This window comes from Vanellus vanellus (assembly GCF_965231255.1).
Source record: "Vanellus vanellus genome assembly, chromosome: 6".
Lineage (NCBI taxonomy): Eukaryota > Metazoa > Chordata > Aves > Charadriiformes > Charadriidae > Vanellus > Vanellus vanellus.
In genome coordinates, this window is record NC_138911.1 from 20,236,235 (window position 1) to 20,259,043 (window position 22,809).

At 47.4% G+C, this 22,809-nt stretch overlaps 1 protein-coding gene across 1 annotated transcript; it reads left to right on the top strand.

The window, feature by feature from the left end:
* The first annotated feature begins 1,237 nt into the window (after nucleotides 1-1,237).
* PIDD1 (p53-induced death domain protein 1) lies at nucleotides 1,238-21,761 on the top strand. Its single transcript, XM_082485120.1, has 16 exons — nucleotides 1,238-1,271; nucleotides 3,060-3,431; nucleotides 5,156-5,569; nucleotides 6,301-6,504; nucleotides 7,361-7,415; nucleotides 7,617-7,818; nucleotides 8,884-9,012; nucleotides 11,833-12,012; nucleotides 12,659-12,806; nucleotides 13,841-13,976; nucleotides 14,208-14,358; nucleotides 15,910-16,033; nucleotides 17,173-17,291; nucleotides 17,715-17,822; nucleotides 18,766-18,971; nucleotides 19,728-21,761. The coding sequence occupies exons 2-16, from the start codon at nucleotides 3,167-3,169 to the stop codon at nucleotides 19,963-19,965; spliced, it is 2,679 nt and encodes an 892-aa protein (XP_082341246.1). The 5' UTR covers nucleotides 1,238-1,271; nucleotides 3,060-3,166; the 3' UTR covers nucleotides 19,966-21,761.
* The last annotated feature ends 1,048 nt before the right edge of the window (nucleotides 21,762-22,809 follow it).

A 22,809-nucleotide genomic window follows, 5' to 3' on the forward strand; every position in this document is an offset into this window, starting at 1 on the left:
AGCGGCGGTTTGCAGGGTGCCGGCTCAGCCCAAGCTGCGGCAACGAGTTTTCTGTCTTCAGGGCTTTGTTGTGTTCTCCCCCCCCCAAACTGCGGCATCCGCGCGGGCCGGGCAACGCCGCCCGCCGTGCCTTGCCCTGACGGGGTGGGCCTGGCCTCCCGGGAAGCGCAGGCCCTTCCGCTGAGGAAAAGTTCTCCGTAGGAGGGAGCGGGCGGCCTGTCCTGGGGAGGCTGGGCGTGAGAAACCCAGCGGGAATGTCTTCCAAGGGATTACAGAAGTTGCTGCCTGTGCTTGATTTCTTCCTGGGTTAGGGAAATGAATAAAAGTTAAAAGTTAACATTGTGCCAAAATCCACTGGACTCAAATAAACCTGAACTGCGGCTACAGGGCTGTGAGGAGGCTTTTGCTGCCCCTGCCTTGCTGCCTTGGAGGCTCCCCCCTGTGCAAGTGGGAGTACTCTCCATTCCTCTGGTAGCTCTGGTGCTCCCAGTTTTATAACTGAGGAAGTTCTTCGGTGATGCAGTCAGCGGTTAGTGTTTACTCCCTGCGGGGAAGAAAAATTTGAGCAAGGGGCACTTCTGCCAGGGCATTAATGCAGCAGCACTGCTGTATCGCAGCATCGAGGCACCAGCTGTAAACGCAGAAAAACCAAACTTTGCTCCTCTGAGCAAAATGGAGAGCAGCACAAATGCAATGGGGCCTCACCAGGACGCAGTGTTAGACCCCTTGCTGCGAGACAGCTAGCTGAAGGCAGGCACCTTCCCGGAGCGCACAGGGCAGCAAAGGCCCAGCCGTGACAGAGCTCCATGGCTCTGGGCAAACCGAGGGCTGGCTCTGCAGCACCCAGTTCTGTGCCCTTCCGGGCTTGCAGCCCCAGCTCCTGCTATGTTTCTCTCCCTGAATTTGCATTGAATGAGTACAACACCCAGAGCTGCCCGTGCCTCCCCTTGCCTGCAGGCTGAGCTCATGTTTGAGCTCAGGGTCACTGCAGCGGGACCAGCTGGGGTGCCGAGGCTGTATTGGTGTTAGGAAAATCTTCATTTTGTGACATTTTCGTGACAGCGGGACGCCTGGGCCTGGTTCCCCAGAGCCGCCTGCCCCTTGTCCTGCTGCATCTGGCACCTCCTCCGGCTTGTCCCGCCCCGGCAGCATAGCTTGCCTGCAAACTTTGCAGGAAGTGCCTGAGCTGAGCCAAGCTGTGCAGGGCTGAGCCGAGCCAAACCGAGCACGGCTGGGCTTTCGGGACCCAGGTTTTGTGTGCCAGAGACCGGGTATGGAGGGGGTGAGAAAAGCGTGGCCATGCTTACGGCGTGCGGGTGGGCTGGCTGTGCGGCTGTAGGTCCTTGGGGAGGGCCCTGGAGGCTGAGCCTTGGCTCAGGGGCCCTGTGGGGTATGGGGTAACGGGGGCCTGGGGCTGCTGGAGCTGGCTGCTGGGCAGATGAGGACAGCCCGGGGTGAGTGTGTGTGTGTGTGCATGTGTACATTGTGTATGTGTACATTTGCATACCAGTGTGCTTGGGCACAAGGGTGCCTGCCCGTGTCCTGTATGCATGCCTGAGGCTGCGTTTATGGTCTCGTAGCCTCTCCAGCCAGGCCAGTTCAGAGCTGCCCTCTGATTCCTTCAGCATCAATAGCTTTACAGAGCTATAGCAGATGGTGTTTGCTTACGTGTATCTGTAAGAGAGCTCTGTGTGTGTTATGTACAGCCTTTTTGTAAGAAATACTTACCTTTTTACTAAAGCAGTAGTTTCCATTTATCTGTTCTTCCTGTCCTTAAGTGTCCATAAGGTTTCTGTTCTTCCAGGGAGCCGGGTGTGATACCTCCCCTCAGACTGTGCCTTGGGAACATCAGTGCTGCCATGTCCCACAGGTTAATAGTAGAAAGCACTGCTTCTCAGGGTGTTTCAGGGGCATTAGCTTGCTTCTGCTGGTCTTGGACGTTAAAGCTGTTAAAAGTTTTTTTGTAGTTCCGCATCACTCATTCAAAAGAAACTTCTATTTGCCTAGTCCACCCATGACAGGGTTTTAAACCCTGAACTCCTGATATTCACACCATGAGCTAGTTTAATTGCCAAGCTCAGGAGGAGTTGCAAATGATAAAGGAAGTGGAAAGAACAGGAAATGGGGGACTTGGAAGTATGTGACTACTGGTATAAAAACCAGTGTGGTGCCTCTGCTCATCTTTGCACTGACAGTGTGCTATGAAGATAGTGGCTGATTTTGAAAGTCCTAGGTGGATGAAGGCTTTTTCACACTAAGAAGGCAGAGGAATAATTAATTTGTTAATAAATTTCTTACCTCTGCTCCTTTAGGTTTAAATCCTTCTAGCATGCTCTATGTGATATCTACTTTTCCCCTTTCTCTTTGTCTGTGGAGGGTGCTGTGAGGAGAGGAAACAAGGACTACCTGGTAACTAGCCGGCCATGGCTTTGTGCCCAGTTTACTGCATTAGAGCATCCCTGTGGAGGCAAATCTGCAAGACCTCCAGTCCCACTATGCAGTCTAGTGCTTCTGTGCCACAGACGCGCCTTTTCTAACCCCCTCCCTGGCCCTGCAACGTTTGCTCTGCTGCCCTTTGCCCATTTTCATCTATGCTCACTTTTATCCTGTTGGCACCCAGTTTCACAACTGGGTTCGATGATGACCCGTTACATGAGGACCCGTTACAGCCTGTGAGCAGACTCTGGGCTCTGTTCCTGGCTTAGCTTTCCCTGTCCCGGTTTCCCCCTCTGCTTCAAAAGCTTCCTGCTAAGGCACTTTGAAATCTGTATAAAGCATAGGCGTTTACATTTATATCTTTTCAAGTTAATATTGCTATTTATTCTGATGATGGGTAATTGCTCCATTCCCTGCCAAGATGTCAGCTGGGAAAACTCAGGTTTTACCTTGGAGGAGAAGCCTCCGTGGCATCTGTCACCCTGCATTTCCGTGCTGTCTGCCCACAAAGCTTTCAGTAACACGTGTAATCTCTCTTGCTGTCTTGCTGTGATTATAAACTGTTTCCAGCCATGCTGGGTTGGGGCAGGAGGCCTTCATCATGCACTTGTGTTCTCTTTCAGAGCCATCTTTCCTCCTCTTCCTTGTCCCGGCTGCCTTGTGGTGCTGCCAGTGCCTGCCTGCCTGGCAAGTCAGAGCATGTCCGGAGCCCGTGGACGAGACGCAGAAGATGGCAGAGCTGCTGGGGCTCGGGGACGAGTGCGGGGAGGGGGCTTCGGGGGCTACTGCACTTGCTGGCTCCTGCCTTGCAGACAACAGGCTGAACCTGGATGTTTATCCTGACGGCTGCTGCCGGTTCCTTCAACTGTTCAAGGGGCGACAGGGAGAGGTCGTCCAGGTAGAGTTCCTCCGGCTCAGCAGCAACGATCGCATCCTTGGCACCACACTGGGCATCCTTCCTCATCTGAAGCACCTGAAATCCCTGGTGCTCAAAGGTAAATACCTGGCCCTGTCAGCATCTAACTTTTCTAGGCTCAGTTGTTTTTTTTTATCCTTCTTTCCACATCTGCAGGACAAACTGCCCTTGGAATTGTTTTGTTCTAGTGCCCTTTACTACAGCTTTGATTCTTAGCCTTGCTTAGAGCTGCATGCAGATTTCAACAAGAAAGAGCTTCTAGACTCTTATTTCCTTCCTTTGTTTCTTGGAGACCGGTTTTTGGAGTCTGGTTGGGTTGATGCTGCAACATTTTCTGTAGCCATCCCCTAGAAGAGCAGCATTTTTTGCAGTTATGCAAGGAGAGAGGGGGATTGAAAGGTGTTAGATTTTTTGGTAAATGTTCAACCCCTCTTTTATTTTGGGGAGTATAATGAGCTGGTTTTGCTGCGTTTCCATCTGAATCAATACTAGCTTAATGCTTGCTTAGTGTCATTGAGCGTAGGTTTAGCAGAGTTCAAGACAGATCAGAAAAGGCTGCTCAACATTTTGTCAAAAGTATGACTCAGGGCATGCATGTAATTTGGGAAGCTGTAATAACCTATAAATAATACAGTAATAGCCTATAAATATGAGATCATTCTTTGAATTCCTCATCTCTTTATTGTAGGAGGTATAATTTCTGTATCAGACTGAATCATTTGCTTTTGAGGAGGTGGAATTTTAAAAATGAATGAGGGCAAAAAGGGGGAGGTTGTGGCCAGAATTCAGGGTTCTAGTTCAAAACTGAAAAAATCGAGGTTATCTTCCACAGATTTCTCATGTGCATGATCTCATTTGTCTTTTCCCCCTTTAGTAAGGGGAGGATAATGGCAATACCTTTTATCAGGCTTGTTTTGTGAGATGTATACACACCCTGAGCTTCCTGAAGTGCAATAATATAGTTAGCTAAGATTTTCTTATGTACAAAGTGGAGTATGTCTGTTAGTTTGATTGTTCTAATTTTTCACCATTATGCAGCATAAAAAATGTTTGGTGCCCTCTGCTGTATGTGTATACAAATAGACAATAGTGGAGGGAGAGTAGGAAATGATGAAGAAATTGAGTGTTTTGGAAGTTTCCTTTTGTTTGCTTGACTTGTTTTCTGCGGGTTCAGCCCTTCTCTAGTTTGAGTGTCACAGACTGGGGTGGGGGACTTGTATCCTTTCCTTTCTGCACTTTCTAACCTACACAATACTGAATTACCTGCCTTTTTTCCACATTTTCACTGCTTTCCTCACGTCTGCTCTACGGTCTTGCAAGGGCAGATCTCAGTCCTCAGACCTGTTCATCCCTTAACAGCATGGGCAAAGCCCGGAGAGCGAGCAATGTCTCCTTAGTCCATAAAGTGTTGTGTGTTGGCCACTGGTGCTGGTGGAGAAGAGGTGGGGAAGGAGAGTGGGAGGCTTGGAGGGATATGGGCCACCCTGCTGAAGGGTGATAGATATGTGGAGTGGCCTGGCTCCTTCTGAGCTTCAACTCCAGATGTTTAGCAGATCTCTACTGGTTGACTGTGGCATCTCTTGATTTCATAACAGATCTTCACTATTATATCCCTTTCACTGACCAGGAAACTGAGGCAAGAAGCAGAAAACCCACTTTTCTATGAGTACTTTGTAATCAGTGCTGCTCATTGTGATCAGTAACTCCCCATCATAACTACTCTGTGCTAAGGAGTCTCATGTGAGGCTGGTGAGGTAGCCCTGTAGCATATTGACCTCTTCCTCCATTTCCCTCCACACCCAGGTGGCCATGCCAGGGATGAGTTTGGTTTGTGTCAGCATGGCTCCTTGACAAGCTTGCCACCAGATATTGGGAACCTGAGGTATCTCACCCACCTGGATCTCAGCTTCAACAGCCTCTCCACCTTGCCCAGCTGCATCCTCCACCTCCCCAGCCTTCGTGTGCTCCTGGTGAGCCACAACAGCCTGGTGGCACTCCCTGAGGACTTCGGCTCTCTGAGCAATCTGACTTTCTTCTCTGCTATGAAAAATCAGCTGAAGGACTTGCCTCGGAGCATTGGAGAGCTGTCAGTGCTGCAGGACCTGGATCTCTCAGAAAATGCTTTGGAATTCCTCCCTGAAGAAGTTGGGAATCTGCACAACTGCACAGAGATGGATCTATCTGGGAATCGCTTATCAAGCATCCCAGACTCCTTAAGTAAGTATTTTCTAGGGGAAAAGAAGGACCTGGGCTGCCGAGCTTTTGGTACAGTCTAGGACCCCTGAGGCCCTTGGTCTCTGTCCCCAGAGTCATTAGCACAAACCATCTGCTACATTAGAGCCAAAGGGAAGGGATATCCAGAATAAACATGCTTGGTTCAGTCCCTTTGAGAATTAATGACTCTCTGGACCACGCTTTCTGCTTCTGTGGATCAGCAAGACTGCTAAGATTTTAATACAATTTACAATGGCTGAGGATCTGGCCTGGCTGGTTTTGGGTAGTGCCTAGGACTGGAAACAGAAGTGCTGGGGTTTAATGGGATGCAAATCTGGGTTTGAAATGGTGCTGTCCAGTGTGGACCAGTCCACAGAACGGGGCTGTGACTTCTGCTGCCCAGCTTCCTGACTGGTAATACATACAGTAGCAGTAATACAGGTCCTGTATTACTTTCTGCCCAGGGTTGTTGATGCTGTTATGGAAGTATCTTACATCCATACTCGTAGCTGGGTGCTGAAAAGTAGAGGACTGAGGAGGCTGCATTGCCTCTCAGCTAATTCCCTAGACCCCTTTATTTTGTGAGCTAAAGAGATGTTGGGCTCTTGCACTTTTCCCTTATTTTGTGTGTGTGTGTGTACATGTGATGAGGAGAGCGGTGGGGGGTGGTTAGAGCTGATGTGCAATGCAATTAACAGCATGGATGGGGGGTCACTTCTTGTTCTAACCTGCAGCCAATTTGAAGTCTCTGAGGCGGCTGCATCTCCACAGCAATCTCCTGGTGACGGTCCCTGCCTCGCTTGCCAGCCTGCCCAGCTTGTCCAGACTTGATCTGCAGAACAATTGCCTCCGTGCCGTCCCGCCTGAGATCCAGACCTTGCCATTCGTGCACCTCCGAGGCAATCCCTTAGGAGAAACTGAGCCATCCCCACCAGCTGGTAATTGCAAGGGTTCTGCTGCGGTGGGTTTTGCCGTGCTGTTCTTTCACTCAGCCCAGCATGGCGTGGATGTATTTGGATTAGAGAAGACAAGTTAGCGGGGAATCAGATCAGTATTTATTTGTCTGGAATAATTAATACTGGAAAACAGTACTAGTTCTGTTTTTAGGAGCCCAAGCCCAGTCTAAGGGCTCAGCGGTCCCTGGAATTGGGCTTGCTAGGAAAGGTTTTACAGTGGAAGTGAAAATGGGATTCACAGGAAATGGACCAGGAGAGGCCCCTAAAGGGGTCCAGGCTTTTCAGCAGAGGTGAGCCCCTGTTCTTGGACTTGCTGCATGGCCCTAAGGTTGTGGTGGCTCATGCTAGAAGCACAGCGGGCAATAAGAGGTCACTCTGCTGTGCAGTTAACTCCTGCTTTCCTGTGGTTCCCAGGCTGCAGAGGAGCAACTCTTTGTCCAAGATGAAGGTGATGAACGAGCAGGAATCTGAGCAGGGCTTCCCAATGGTGCTGATGTTCACAAGAGCAAGCACGGATTCCCAGGGGTGGCCCCAGGCAATCAAACATGGCCCTGAGAGTTGCAGGGGTGGTAGATTAAAATATTTTCTAATTCTCCCTGGTTCTGAGTTTTCTTGGGGGAGAGTCAGCATTTCCAGCATGTCTTGGGACTGCTAGGCCTCTCCCTGTCCTCCTGCTGCTGCTTGATCTGAAGCCCACTGCAGTGTGAGCAGGGTTCCGTTAGAGACTTCTGTCAGATTAGGATTAAGCCAAAACTGGAATGCAAGTTCAGCCTTTCTTGTCTACCCGGATTTAAGTAACCTGTCTGGTCCTCCTTTCCAAACCTTCTTATTGCCGCAGATGAATCCAGTGCCAGAGGGCTACAAAGACTCTTCCTTGGATCAGGAGAGGACAGGTAAGCCTCGGTTATTAAGAACTTATGTTACAGTGGTGTAACAAGGTCCCAGACAAGATTGGTGCATGGTGGGTATTACACGTGTGTATAGGAGTTTATGGCCTCAGTAGGCCAATCGAAAACAAGGTAGGAGATTCTTCTGTTGATTTTTGGAGGGCTGAAATTGCACGGTGTCATATATTCATGCATTTCTTCTGGAAGCTTTACTGTCACTTCTGAAGGCTGCAAAGTGGTCCTGGCATGTGGCATCCATTTCTACTTTCCACCGGGGGCATCCTCTGACCCTCTACGGATCTACTTCCGAACCCTCGCACCGAACCCTCAATGGGTAAAGCTGAGACACCATGATGTCCTGCTGAGTAGAGTCCTGGAGCTGCAGCCTCATGGGGTCAAATTCCAGCAGGTGAGGACACATACAGACCACCTTCTGATCAATCTGCCTCTGCAGTAGTTTGGCAAAGTCTTCTGAGAGTCTTTGAGGACTTTTGAGGCAGCTGCCTCCATCACTGCTGCTTTTAAATATGAGCACGGCTGCCTTTCAAAGAAGCCCTGTTGCAAAGAATCATAGAATGGTTAGAGTTGGATGGGACCTTAAAGATCATCTAGTTCCAACCCCCCTGCCATGGGCAGGAACACCTACCACTACTCCAGGTTGCTCAAAGCCCCACCCAACCTGGCCTTGAACACTTCCAGGGATGGGGCAGCCACAACTTCTCTGGGCAACCTGTTCCAGTGTCTCACCACCCTCAGAGTAAAGAATTTATTCCTAATATCTAATCTAAGTCTACCCTCTTTCAGTTTAAAACCACTACCCCTCATCCTACCATGACTCTGCCTGATAAAGAGTCTCTCCCTATCTTTCCTGTAGGCCCCCTTTGGGTACTGAAAGGCTGCTATAAAGTCTCCCTTCTCTTCTGCAGGCTGAACAACCCCAACTGTCTCAGCCTGTCTTCATAGGAGACTCAGAAAGGATGCAGTCAGCTTCTCTGGCACTGTGCTGGTCTGGCTCCTTTGCCATCTCCACTGCTCCTGCTTCAGTTGAGCTATAACCTTCCTCACTCACAACCCTCCTGTGCCAGAGGATAAGTGCTGTTCCAGCATTTGGCCTTAGCCTGCAGGGAGAATGGTTCACATCCTTCCCTAAAAGTCTGACTGTGTGTTTTTCATTCAAGCTGGTGAGTACTTACACCACCAGCCCTGTCATGCGGACAGCAACAAAAGCTGTTTTGCCCGTTCTGCCCACAAGCTGCTGAACTTTTCCTGCTGCCACACTACATAGTGGACCTAACATCTCTTGTCACATCCCTGGAGGCTGCAGGACAGAGCAGGTTCCTATCTCCTCCTCCGCTCCCTGCCTACAGGCCATGCTTCGCCCTCCCCCTTCTGGTCTGCAAAGGAAGCAACAGAGCAGAGCTAGGCCTGATTTTATCCTTTCTCTTGGTGTCTCACGGGAATGCTTTTTTGTCAGGAGGTGCAGATCTGGATGCCATATGCTTCCCCTCAAACCCTTCACCAGCGTGAGGTGGTCGTTCGGACTTTCAGTGGGCAGAGCTGGAGCGATCTGAGAACAAGTGTGGAGCAGAAGAGAAAATCAAAGGTAAGCAGATTGGAATGACCAGTGACACACATTGTTCCTGTTCCCCTCTTTGGTTCTACCCAGCCAAGAGTGAGCCCAGTTGAAACATCTCATGAGCTGTGTTTTTACCAGCTGCTATAAAATGGCAGCTCCAGGTTTCCTCATTCGTGGAGGTGTGTCTCCTGAAGGTGAGTTGCAGCCTGCCATGCTTCATCCCTGTTCTAGTGAATTCATCTGCTTGGCTGTTACTGGCACTTATGTTCCTGCCTTTATTGTATTATGTTATACGCCAATAAGTTTTCTCTTCTATAAGAGGTGCTATGCTGGACTTTATTCTCACCTACAAGGAGGGGCTGGTGGGGAATGTGAAGCTCAAGGGCAGCCTTGGCTGCAGTGACCATGAAATGGTGGAGTTCAAGATCCTTGGGGCAGTGAGGAGGGCGTACAGTAAGCTCATTGCCCTGGACTTCAGGAGAGCGACTTTGGCCTCTTCAGGGTTCTGCTTGTCAGAGTACCATGGGATAAAGCCCTGGAGGGAAGAGGGGCCCAGAAAAGCTGGTTAATATTCAAGGATCACCTCCTCCAAGCTCAGGAGCGATGCATCCCAACAAAGAGGAAGTCAGGCAAAAACACCAGGAGGCCTGCATGGATGAAGAGGGAGCTCCTTGACAATCTCAAACACAAAAAGGAGTCCTAAAGAGGGTGGAAGCACGGACAGGTAGTCTGGGAGGAATATAGAGAAATTGTCCGAGCAGCCAGGGATCAGGTTAGGAAACCTAAAGCCCTGATAGAATTAAGTCTGGCCAGGGTACATCGAGGGCAACAGGAAAAGCTTCTACAGGTACGTCAGTGATAAAAGGAAGACTAGGAAAAATGTGGGCCCTCTCCAGAATGAAATGGGAGACCTGGTTACCCGGGATATGGAGAATGCTGAGGTACTCAATAACATTTTTGCCTCAGTTTTCATCAACAAGTGCTCTAGCCACACCGCCAAAGTCACAGAAGGCAAAGGCAGGGACTGGGAGAATGAAGAACTGCCCGCTGTAGGATAAGATCAGGTTTGAGGCCATCTAAGGAACCTGAAGGTGCGCAAATCCATGGGACCTGCTGAGTTGCATCCACGGGTCCTGAGGGAACTGGCTGATGAAGTTGCTAAACCACTATCCATCATATCTGAGAAGTCATGGCAGTCCGGTGAAGTTCACGCTGACTGGAAAAGGGTAAACATAACCCCTATTTTTAGAAAGGGAAAAGAGGAAGACCTGTGAACTACAGGCCAGTCAGTCTCACCTCTGTGCCCAGCAAGATCATGGAGCAGATCCTCCGGGAAACTCTGCTAAGGCACCTGGAAACTAAGGAGGTGATTGGTGACAGCCAACAAGGCTCCATTAAGGGCAAATCGTGCCTGACAAATTTGGTAGCCTTCTATAACGGGGTTCCAGTGTTGGTGGATAAGGGAAGAGCAACTGACATCATCTACCTGGACTTGTGCAAAGCATTTGACACGGTCTCGCAGAACATCCTTGTCTCTACATTGGAGAGACATGGATGTGATGGATGGACCACGCAGTGGATAAGGAATTGGCTGGATGGTCACACTCAAAGAGTTGTGGTCAACAGCTTGATGTCCAAGTGGAGACCAGTGATGAGTGGAGTTCCTCAGGGGTCAGTGCTGGGACCAGTGCTGTTTAACATCTTTGTCAGTGACATGGACAGTGGGATTGAGTGCATCCTCAGCAAGTTTACCAATGACACCAAGCTGTGTGGTGCAGCCGACACGCTGGAGGGAAGGGATACCGTCCAGAGGGACCTGGACAGGCTTGAGAGGTGGGACTGTGCAAACCTCATGAAGTTCAACAAGGCCAAGTGCAAGGTGCTGCACCTGAGTTGGGGCAATCCCAAGCACAAATACAGGCTGGGAGGAGAATGGATTGAGAGCAGTCCTGAGGAGAAGGACTTGGTGGTGTTGGTTGATGAGAAACTCAATGTGACCTGGCAATATGTGCCTGAAGCCCAGAAGGCCAACTGTATCCTGGGCTGCATTAAAAGAAGCGTGGTCAGCAGGTTGAGGGAGGTGATTCTCCCCCTCTAGTCCGCTCTGCTGAGACCCCACCTGGAGTACTGCATCCATTCTGGGGCTCCAAACATAAGAAGGATATGGATCTGTTGGAGCAAGTCCAGAGAAGGGCCATGAAGATGATCAGAGGGCTGGAGCACCTTTCGTATGAGGACAGGCTGAGAGAGTTCGGAGGCACCCAGCCCAAGATGCATTAAACTGACTCTGTGACAGAACCTAGGGTCCGAACTCTTTTTTTCTAATGTTGGAGGCTAAGACTGGATCCAGCTGCACCTAGACTCCTGTCTGAGAGATAGTTTAGAAAGCAAGGGGGTCCAGTCTGAATGTCGCAACTCAGAGGGGAGGGTTTTTCCATACTCTTCTTCAACAGTTCAGCCTGGAGAAAAGAATGCTCTGGGGAGACCTTATAGCGGCCTTCCAGTACCTAAAGGGAGCCTACAGGAAAGATGGGGAGGGACTCTTTATCAAGCAGAGTAGTGATAGGACGAGGGGTAGTGGTTTTAAACTGCAGGAGGGTAGACTTAGATTAGATATTAGGAATAAATTCTTTACTCTGAGGGTGGTGAGACACTGGAACAGGTTGCCCAGAGAAGTTGTGGCTGCCCCATCCCTGGAAGTGTTCAAGGCCAGGTTGGGTGGGGCTTTGAGCAACCTGGAGTAGTGGTAGGTGTTCCTGCCCATGGCAGGGGGGTTGGAACTAGATGATCTTTAAGGTCCCTTCCAACCCAAGCCATTCTGTGATTCTTCCCTGTCATCTGTTACAGAAGCATGTGGCTCACTGTAGCGTCCTTCACTTCTCTTGGTTCCTCGTTGTGTCTCGACTTGTGCAAAATGAATGCAAAGTGCCAACAGAGGGGACATTGCTCTTTTCCAGTGTGGATCCAAACATCAAAGTGACCTTTCCTCCTGGAGTCACTGAAGAGACTCGCAGTGTCAAGCTACAGGTATGCATGCTTTAAAAAAAAAAAGCTTTGGTAACCCCTAGTGCAGCTGTTCTCCCATGCCAAGTAGGGTAGCCAAAGGTGAGATGTACACCCTAGCGTAATTTGTGTCTGACATGGATGCTTCATGGGCTAACCCATCTCAGATCACCTTCTGTCTTAGCTTTCCTGCCTGCAAAAAGGGTTGTGCTTGTAGCTGCCCTGTGTGGCATAGGGATCTCCGTGCAGCTCTGACAGTGCTCCCTCTGGCAGATCAGCGGGTAGCCATTGTGAAGGGAACACAAGGACATTTTGCCTCTTCTTCCCTTGCAAAACATACTGAGCCTGGCAGAACAGCTCAGTGAGTGAGATTGGTGGGGGAGGGATTATTTATGTGGATCTAATGTTAAAGTCACCCCACTAAAATTAATTGTTCTGTAGAGTTGCTAGATGGTGCTAAATGCTATTGTAATACCTTGATCTGTCCCAGCTTGTCAGGTTGACATCAGTATTAGAGCAGACTTCATCTAGAGTGCACTGTACTTCCATTTCTCACCAAGCCCTGAGCCAAGAGCAGCATTTACCTGTTGTGTGCTGGGGGAACTCAGTGAGCAATGTGGGAATTTAAGTGCCTGGCTGCTCTGCTCACTGTGCTGTCTTCCGCATCCAGGTGCTGCCGGTCTCTGCAGAAGAGATAGAGGAAATCACGGCCAATGCAGAGTGCAGAGCCAGTCCCCTGCTCTGCCTCTCCCAGGACTCCCTAGTCGATTTTCTCAGGCCAGTGAGAATTCAGCTGCCCCTCCCGCCCAGGGTCACAGGTCAGTTTATTCCCAAAATTGGCAAAGAGAAATGCCATATATGGAAAACCACAAATGGCAATCTGGGAATTTTTTTTGCCTCTCCTGTTTATAATAAAGCTTGCTGCTTCTCCTGCAGGAACAGCAAGGAGTGTCTGCTGAGTGAGTGGTGGTGCAGGGTTGTGGGAGCTGGAGGTGGTTGAGCTCCAGCAGACCAGCACTGGGCTTCACAGACCAGCAGCACAAGCTGGGAGAATGGCCTTGGCAAATGGATTTCTCTGCCAAACTGCACATGTATTTAGACTGCTGGGTTTGGTATGATGGGTTGGAGGGATGCTCCTGCCAACTGAAGAGATGTGTTTTAAAAGGGGTTTGATTCATGATTGGGAATAGCTTGAAGCAGGTAATGAAGATGCTGCCTTCAGGGGTCTGCCTTCTCTCTTACTTCCTTGCTTATGAACCAGATGCTTAGCCACTACAGTTAAAAGTGTATGATCATACACTAAGCCATCTCCCACTCTGAATACTGCTATAAATAGCCTCAAAGTTGCCAGGGATTCTTCTGTTTGCGTGCTGAGTACCCTGTGTCTCCTAATTCCTATTTTCTTTGACCTTTCCTGGCTCTCTTGTGAAGCAGTAAAATGTTTTTGGGTGGGGCTTGGCCTTCATTGTGTTTGTATGGTATTTGTATGTCTGAAGTGCATCAGGATTGAAAAGTCTGTGGGATGTACATTTAGAAAGAGATATAACTTAATTAATAACCCTAGATATTGGTGATGGGAATTGTCTAATGAATCTGTTGGTGGAAATCAGCACACTATCAGTTTAAGCCTGCATATTCTGCCAGAATATCCTGGAAGCATTGGAGTAGCTTCATCAGTTTATTGCTGCTCTTTTATGACCAAAGTTTAGTCCTGGATGCTGAAGAGAAGGCTCAGAACCTTAATTTGGGTCTTTTAAAAAAAGTGAGTCACTCAAAACTGTGGCTGGGTTTGTAAAGCCATGAATAAAGGCTTCTGCTGCATATAGCATCTCTTGATTGTTGTTGTCTTTAGGGTTAAATTTGGATCGGTCAAGGCTGCATCTTCTCCATGGCGACCTGGAGGGCCAAACCTGGGATGACATTACCAGTCAGGTGGTGCTGGAATTCACCCATCTTTATGCAGTGTTTGAAATCACCCACTTCTCCTGGTAAGTGCAGGATTTGTCCTAAGGAAAAGAACAGATGTTCCTCTGCCTTGCTCTTCCCACATTCTGACCAGGGGTCATGCCATTAACCCTGCCTGTTGTCTTTTCCTTTTGCAAGTCAGACCCAGCTTAGTACTTCTTCTCTACCCATCACTTTTTATCATCTTGTGGGTGTGACGCTGGCTTCTTTTCCTAGGCAGGATCCCTCCTTTTTCTTAATTCCTTGTCTGCCAGGTACTGGCTGTGGTACACCACCAAGACTTACATTGGAGGCATTGCCAAGAAAGTCTATGAGCGACTTCGTATGTACCAAGTGAACTTCATTGCTCTGCAGAGGAAGAAGGACCCCGAGCAAGTCCTGCTACAGTGCGTCCCCAAGCACAAGGTCTGATCTGGGTTGCATTGCCTTGCTCCTGAGCTTCCTGGGCCTCCCTTTGTAGGATGTAAGGGCAGCAGTGCACCAAATGGTCTTGTTCACTGCCCTGGAGTAATGGCTGAGTTATGCTGTCACCACACCGTGGCGATAGTGTGATACTGACTCACTGGGAGCTGGGGGAAGAAGGAAAACTCATTCTGTGCAACGGTGGATGCCATGCAGTGATTTTCTGCCCTGTGAACTTTGAGGACTGGACTGCTAAAATCAGCTGAGCTGCAGTAACTGGCCATCTGTGTGCTGGCAAACATGAGGCAAACCATGTTGGTTTAAACTTCAGTCAAAGATATTACACAGTTAACATGTCACTTGTCCAACATGGGCTAGTAGTGTTAGGAGAAGCACTGCTTTGGTTTCAGCTGGAGTGGTTAGAAATGGTACTCTTCCCGATGTTCCTTACTGTTTACTGTCCAAGCAGCAGAACAGAACATATGAACCGTCCTTAATCTGTTTCAGTGCAACATCAGGTTAGTTTATGCTATTAGTTTGAGCTAATCTGGCTAACTTTGTACTGAAGGAGATGGGAAGTGCTCATGTATTCTCTTCTGTTGCTTCTGCCTTAGGGGTATCAGCCCTCAGCAGTGTTGCTTCAGATGTTAGCAAAGTAAGCGTGCATCTGTGTTTGTAGAGCGTTTACCTTGACTGACAGTGCAGCTCAGTGAGGTGAGGGTTATTTTATCAGACTGCCAGAACTGGACTGCTTATCCAACTCTGCATAATCCCCTGGTCTAGTTGATCCTTTTTTTCTTTATTTGTTCTCCTGTATCGAAATGCCCTGTTGGCATAAATATCTGTAAGGATTCTTTATATCTTGGGTTCTGGGCTAAAATTGTTTTCAGAGGAAGCAGCAATGGCACTCACAGTGAGACTGGGGTTCATTCAGGCGTGTCTGTGTTTCTGCCAGGGATGGTCATGGGGTGAAAGAGGAGGTTTACTGTTACAAATAGAAAGAAGAATAGACACCTCATCTCAGGCTGATTCTTGTGCTGCCTGAGACCCCAGGTCTGACTGGGATCACAGTCTGCAAAGCCAAAATTAGCTTTCTGGTGTCCTCAGCTGTATGCTATTGTAGCATGTGGCTTTTTGCAGAGAAAATGTCTTTTAATGGCATGCTGTGAGGGGGATAAGGTAGCAAGTAAATCCCTCCCTAATTTGAAGGTTACTGACCTGTTAAAAAGATAAGAGACATTGCTGAAAATGCTTTTTTAATGGAAGCTTTGGGATGGCCTATCTTTGTTAGTCCACATAGGTCTTTCTGCTTTTTACTTGAGAAGAGAAATAGGGAAAGCACAAAATTCAGAGCACCACTTCCTCGTCTGTAGTTAGTGTACCTGGGATAAAGGGGGCACGGGGTGTTTGTTCATTTGTTTTCATCCTTTCCATCTAAAATGGACTTTCCCTGTTGAAGGTGAGTGAGAGAAACATCATGGGGGTAGGGGCATGGGTCAGGGGACAGCCGTACTTCAGACCAAACATAAGGTCCTGTATTGTCATCTTTGTCAGGTTGACCCAGTGCTGAAGAAGCTGCAGGACCGCTATCAAGGACCTGAGCCATCTGATATGGTGGAGATGTTTGAGGGCGAGCAATTTTTTGCAGCTTTTGAGCGAGGCATCAGCATTGATATGGGTATGGCAGTACTGGGCTCATTTCTGCTCCTACCTTTTGTGCTTCTCTAGCCCTAGGCATATTTCTGCTGGGGAGTGTACTCCTCCATGGCATTCCTCTCTGTCTCTAGCTTGCCCAGTACTCATAGCATTTGGCCCATGGACATTGAACTTGTTGCATTTTCTGGTCACCCAACTTTTGTGTCTGCTTATGAAAGTGCTGTTTGCAGGCTTTTATTTCCTCTCATGCTGTTGTAGCCTGCAGAGGGCAATAGCCAGATTTGTTTATTTTATGACTGATCTACTTCTGCAGCCAACTATGCCCTTTTCCTGGTATCTGGTATCACACTGGAATGCCCATGGTGATCTAATTAATGTTGCCCATTTCTGAGAGAACATGTATAAAGATTTATTTTTTTTTTTTAGAAGGTATTTCTGAAATAATCCAGAGCAAAGAATTCCCCCTAATGGTGCCATTAGAAGAGAAGGAAAGTGGGAGCAGGACCAAAACTCAAAATGATGTTTTATGCCCCAATGTGTTTGGACCTGTTACAGCTGCAAACTGAGCCATTTTCTGCAAAAACTGAATGTACAGCTCAGTTTCATTGGTGTAAATTAAGTGCAACTCAGCGGAGTTCATGAGGCCAGAGTCTGTCCCTCAGTTCTGATTTAGGCTGGACTCTAACTTAATTTCTAAATGATTACATACATGAATGTTGTACCTGATTATATTTTTTTCCTTTTAGCTTTATTCCTATTTCTGCACCCACTGCAGAAATGGTGAAGAGATAGGTGACCTATTTTTGTGCATTACAGGATGCTACCCTCGAAGGGATAGAATGGACCAAGGATGGGAGGGGAGTGCCAAGGATGGACTTTACTACATGAATATCTTGTCCTGCCTTGCCTTCCGTTCTTGAACTTGATCTCCACCTTGTGGTCATTCTCCTTCTTTCCCTGTAGGGCCCTCTTTCTCCACAGCCAGTGTTTTCTGCTTTCTGATGTCACCTAGTGAGGAAGTGGGGTTAGAGTTCTTTCAGGCATGAGTAAAAGGAGTAGATAGTAGCATCGAGGCTGGTAGTGGATGATGGGCTATTGGCCAGGCTTGAAAGGCTGCACACTTTTCTGTACAAGTTGAGTGTTTGCTGCTTCTCTGCACAGATCGCCCTGACTGCGTGGATGGACGTCTATCGTTTATTTTTTACTCCCACTTGAAGAACATGAAGGAGATCTATGTGACCTCCCCTGTAGACAGGAAAGGCCAAGCTGTAAAAGGCCAGGTGAGCAACCAGTTATGCTGACTTTTTGATTCCTCCTTCATCATCATTGCTTTTACAGTGCTTCTCATAATAATATCTGAGCACCGGGCATGACTCTTTTCCTCCTGTCTTTCCCTTGACTTTGCATTTCACTGACTAAACCCTGAATAAACAAGAAGAGTAGTCTGGAAGGATCACTCATCACTTAGCTCTCTGACTTTCATTCCTGCTATTAACTCTTGGGAAGTTCACAGTGAGTCCAGCTTTTATGGCAGAACCTCAGTGCTCCTCCCAGTTGCACTTAATCGAGAGGCTGTATTTATGAACTGGGGATAAGTAAGAAATGCTGAATTCATTCTTTTCCAGACAAAAAAGACATGGTGCAAACAGGCTTGGCCACTATGCTTGAATCTGAGCTTCACTGTATGCTTTCTGTTTGTAAAGGTCTCTTTCTACCGAGGGGCAGTTCCCGAGAGCATCCCTGAAGATGCCAGCAGGAGGAGGAAAGGACCAGACTCCCTCTGGCTTGCTACTCTGCCCATCAAATTACCAGTGAGTTGTTTTGTCTCCTACTGAAAAATTAATCTAGATAGGGTAAGAGCATGGCCTTCCCACTCAGGTAATTTTGTCTTCCTCCATGAGAACAGATACAATGAATGACTGCAAGAGAGAACTACCCAACCATGTTATGGCGGAGATTTCCCACTCCCCGTGAGCTCTTCTGAGAAGAGAGACATGAATAGCTGGGAGTGGTCTCCTGCTCATCTTGCCTGTCAAGCACAGGCTTGTTGGATGGGTGGTCAGAGAGGGTGGATCCTTTGAATGCATAAGGGATGTAGAACAGGAGGAAGCTCACTGTAATTAAGTGTCTGGTTTGTTTATAAATTTCTTAGTCACAGAGCTCACACAGCAGGAAGAAAGAAAGGTCTAGGATGAGCTAGTTAGGCTGGATTTGAATACAGGCATTGAGTATAAATATTCTGGTGTGAGCCACTGGCTTTTAAAGGCTGGGCTATGTGTTACAGTCAGAAATGCAACTTTTGCTTATGGAATTTAATTGATTTTTGAGAAGTTTAAAACAGTAAATACCTTTGTAGGCTGAATGATTCCCTTCAGATCGTGTACCATGATCCCTGTCTGACATATTCAACGTCAAATACAAATGTAGACTAAGTGCTGTCTTACAGCTGAGGCAAGTATGTTTTGGGGAGATGGTTCATTGAAAAATGCTCTGTAAAGACAAGAAAGGAAATTTCCAGTGTGAGCTATGACTGTAAACACTGTGATTTGATAATTTTCAGAAGCAGTGAGCATTGCTGGTCATTGCAGTACGAGCGCTCCTAGCTTCTTACAGCCTGACCCTTCAGCCCCACAGTCTTCCTTCCTCCCCAGTAGGAGGAAGGAGATTTCAGTGTGGAGACTGAATGGCTAGACACTGTCCTCTACAAAAACAATTTGTTTAGCATGTTCTCTCTCTCTCTTCTCTGTGACACAGCGATTGAAACCCCGCTGGGGTGAGAACCCCAGTCCCCTGAATGGTTTCTCCTTCCCTCCCTTGAACCTGGGCAATGCCGAGACTGGCTACCTGACACAGGCAAACCTGCTGAGCATTGCCAGGCGTGTGGGAGCTGACTGGCAGACCATTGGCCTGAACCTGGGCTTGACCTATCAGCAGATTGAGCGCATAGGATACAATAACAGGTAAGATAGGACACAGTGATCAACAGTGATGCATTCTATCTATCTATCTATCTATCTATCTATCTATCTATCTATCTGTATGTCTGCAGTGTAATAATATAAATTAATGCTTGGCTGGTTGAAAGTTTTCCCACTGGAATTGTTTCACTGGATAGAAGATGGGTTGACTAATGGTTCTTCTCAAAACATTACCTTTTTAAATGGAAAACTGATTATTTTCTCTCGCCATTATAAAACAAAGCTTTATGTTTGAAAAACAAAATTGGGAAATAACAAACCTGATGAGCTTTGTAGTTCAGATGAGTCACATTCCTGTTTTGTTCTGTGATCTGGATTCCTGGCCAGACTCCATCTCTGACAATGAGCAGTGGTCTATGGCATTAATTGTGAATATCATCTTTATTCTAAAAGAACTTGTGGTATGTCATGGGACATGTGGTCTGACCAAAAAGCCAGAGCAGTAGGAGAGAATGAGACTTGTTATGACCAAACTACTGTTCCCATGGGGAATTTACATTCAAAAGCAGAATACTTTAATTTGATATTTCCACTAGGAAAAAAATTTCTAGAGAGATTTTAGTGCTGGAAGTGCAACTCCTTTATGATGGCTGGGGAAAAGGCAGGCCCACTGAGTGCTTTGTGTGTCTGGATGGTTTCTTTGGTGCTCCAGTCATGGGCTAGGACTCAGGTAAAGCCTGTTTAGGTTGCCAGTCAGGTGAGTGTGTTGATTACTTCTGTGCTTCCCCATTTCTTCAGAGAGGACCTTGATAAGCAGATCCTGGACATGCTTTTCTCGTGGGCTCAGCAAAACTCAGAGGATCCTGACTGTGTGATCAAGTTGATTACAGCCATGAAAGAGAGTGGCCGCCAGGACATCGCTGATGAGGTCGAAACCATCATTGAGCTGGGACGGCAGAAATACAGGGAGTCCATCCGTAGGGTGGGCTTGGAGCAGGAGAGCAGCGTAGAGGACTCTGCAATAGCTATGATGTAGCACCTAGCACAAAGAACTGGGTTTCGTTTGTGGTCCCTCTGTGTACCCAGTGTGACAATGTCTTGGGGATGCTCCTACCTCAAGGGCCAGTGTTGTCCCGAAGAGCTGGATGTTGATTTACTTGTGAGCAGACTACCTACCTGTCTTGGGCCACTTACATGCCACTTCTGCCAATCCCAGGCAGTTTGGAGTGCATTTATGAGCCTTTTCTGAAATTCCGCTTATTGACTTTGAGCTTTAGATTTCAGAAACATGGAGAAATTCAGAGACTGAAGTGTCTGTCAGTTGAGTAGTGGCTTTAATGAATTAATGCTCATGTTATGTATATTTATTTATAACTTATTCCTGAAACTGTATTCTGCTGGAAACATTGGGTGTGAGCATTTGAGTCCGTTTGTGCTCCAGTGCTTGATGGAAACTGGAGGTGCAGTTGTGTTAGGAAGGCCTGTGGTGCATTGGGGGGTGTTCAGCTATTTCTGTTAATGATGTGTTTTGCTCACATGAAAATGTGAACTGTATTCCCCATGAAAGTGTTTTTTATTTTCTGCCAAATCTCTTCCAGTTCCCTCAAGCCCAAAACAAAACCTAAGTATTTGTGGAGAAAGGAAAAGAAACTAATTTCTAGGAAAATTGCTTTTGTTTTTTTGTTTTGCTCCAAAAGCTATTTTGGAACAAATAAAATTTCATGTTCTCCCTAGGCCGTTGCACCTGCCAGGTGTTTTAGATGAGACCTACACACTGCCAGTCTTTGACAGATTTCCAGTTTTATTTTACAAATAAGGAAAAATCCATAACCCTGCTGTTCTGGGAGAGACTCTAATTAAAGTGAAAGTAAAATTTCAGTTTCAAAATTGCAGTGTCAAAGGGATATTCCTCACATCCTCCCAGTGAAATATGCCCGTGTAGTAGTGAAGGTGTGACCCCTTGTGAAGTTTGGTGAAAAGTATGACTTAAATTTGCATTTTAAAAACTGGTTTGACCAGCTGTGAAATAGGCACTGCTGTGTGTTTGGCATGAACTGTGCTGAGCTAACCTCCCAGTTTTGCAGTCTGAACATCTTGTATAAGGCTGGAAATGCTTACTGGTTTTTAACTGCTCATTCATTGACTACTGAGGTACCCTTCTCTTCCTGTTCCTCACCTCGACTAATGACAGTGAGAAATTTCATGCAAGCTTATTGAAAGGCTACCGTCATCTATGTAAATTCAACTCTTTCAAGACAGGTTTGGATTCAGCATATCCCACTCTCTAAGCAGTATTTAGAGGGCTGTTCTCAGTCTGAAAAACAGAAGCCTGTATAAAAATGCCAGGTTGCCACACCCAAAGTCAACCTGGAGCTGCAGGTCTGAGAAATCCTGATGTTTTCTTCCCCCTGTGGAGAATCTTCGCTGGTGTCCCTGATGCTGTGTTTCAGACCTGCCATCAGTACTATTGAAAGAGAGGCATAAAATCATTCTGCTTTTTTTTTTTTTTTTTTAAGGCCATTCTAACATTTCATGGAGTGATTAGTGTCCAGTCCAGAGCACTGGACAAGGACTTGCAGACTTGTGTTGTCGCCTTGGACCTAGGGACTTCCGCAGATCTGATTTCTTAGGCCATGCTGCCCCTCAAGTCTCATGTTGGGTTCAGGACAGCAGTTCTCTTTTGAATGTGCGTTTTCTATGGTAGTCTGTGTCACATGTTCTTGTCTGTAATTTTGATGTATATCAGTGAGGTATTTGTTCTTTCCTCCAGTTTTGGAGAAATGCATTTGGGCATATTGCTCTCACTGGAAATAAAATAAACACTTAACTGTTTCACAGCATAATCTACTAATCCATAAATGCCTTGAGGTGTTAAAGCCCTTTAAACCTGCTGGCAGAAAGACACGGGTAAGCTTGGCCGTGCTGCACAGAAATGGGAGGAGAGATTTTGTTTGGGTATTACTGGCTGCAAAGCACAGGACAGTCTGCAGTTGAATTAATGGTATCCTTGTAGCTTGACTTTGCTGCAGTGGGGCTAAGCTGGGAAACACAACATTCAGGGCATGGGTTTGACAAGCTGAGCGTATGACTAGGGCTCAGGTGGAGCAGGTCTAGGGAGCAACAAGGCTAGTCTGGAGAGGACAGTGCATAGGCTTAGCCTGGCCTCCAGCAACGGTGCAGGAGGCTTTTGGCTGGGCAAAGGCAGGCTAAGGAAGTCTACAGGTAGCATAAGTTAGCATCCACAGCCACAACGGGAGGAAGCTACGCTGCACTTAGCTTTCTGTTTGTGACGGCCAGGCAACACTGCCAAAATAAGGGTTGCGTAGGCTGGAGTCTATGGCAGGCTAATCCAGGCATCGGCAGAGCTACAGCTATTCCAGATAAAAGATAGATTGAGCTAGGAGAGAGGGAGGTTAGTGCTAGGTGTTTAGGTTACTCCGGGTATGGGCTACAATCAGGCCAGGTGACAGGAGATACCGAACCCTAGACAGTATCATCAGTAGAACAGCTCTTCAGGATTTGGGCCGATAACTTAAGGGAAGTTAAGTCACTACCCCAGACAATTATTACCTCCATTTTTTCACTACTGAGTGTTAGTCGCTGGGCTGGGCCACCTCACTGGCATCTTGTTTTATCCTTGTGACACCAAAGCAAGCACCCAGCTGAGGATACAGAGGTGCTGGCTGGAAATCAGAGCAACTGGCCAACTGCTCTTTCCTTCAGCTGACTTGGCAGCAAATATTTGAGTTGGATGAGAGTCAACAGAAAGCACGTTATTTCCAGGTGTGTTACCTTTATCAATAATCTCTTTGAGGCACAGTAACTCATTTGTAAGCCTGTAATTGCTATGGCCAGGAAACGCTGATTACAGTTGCAGTAG

Bases quoted from the DNA above. Each gene is read 5' to 3' on its own strand.
- PIDD1 (XM_082485120.1), top strand. From the start codon at position 3,167: ATGGCAGAGCTGCTGGGGCTCGGGGACGAGTGCGGGGAGGGGGCTTCG. The intron at 7,416-7,616 runs GTAAGCCTCGGT...TTCTTCTGGAAG, and splicing joins CTTGGATCAGGAGAGGACAG to CTTTACTGTCACTTCTGAAG. The intron at 17,292-17,714 runs GTGAGCAACCAG...CTGTTTGTAAAG, and splicing joins GCCAAGCTGTAAAAGGCCAG to GTCTCTTTCTACCGAGGGGC.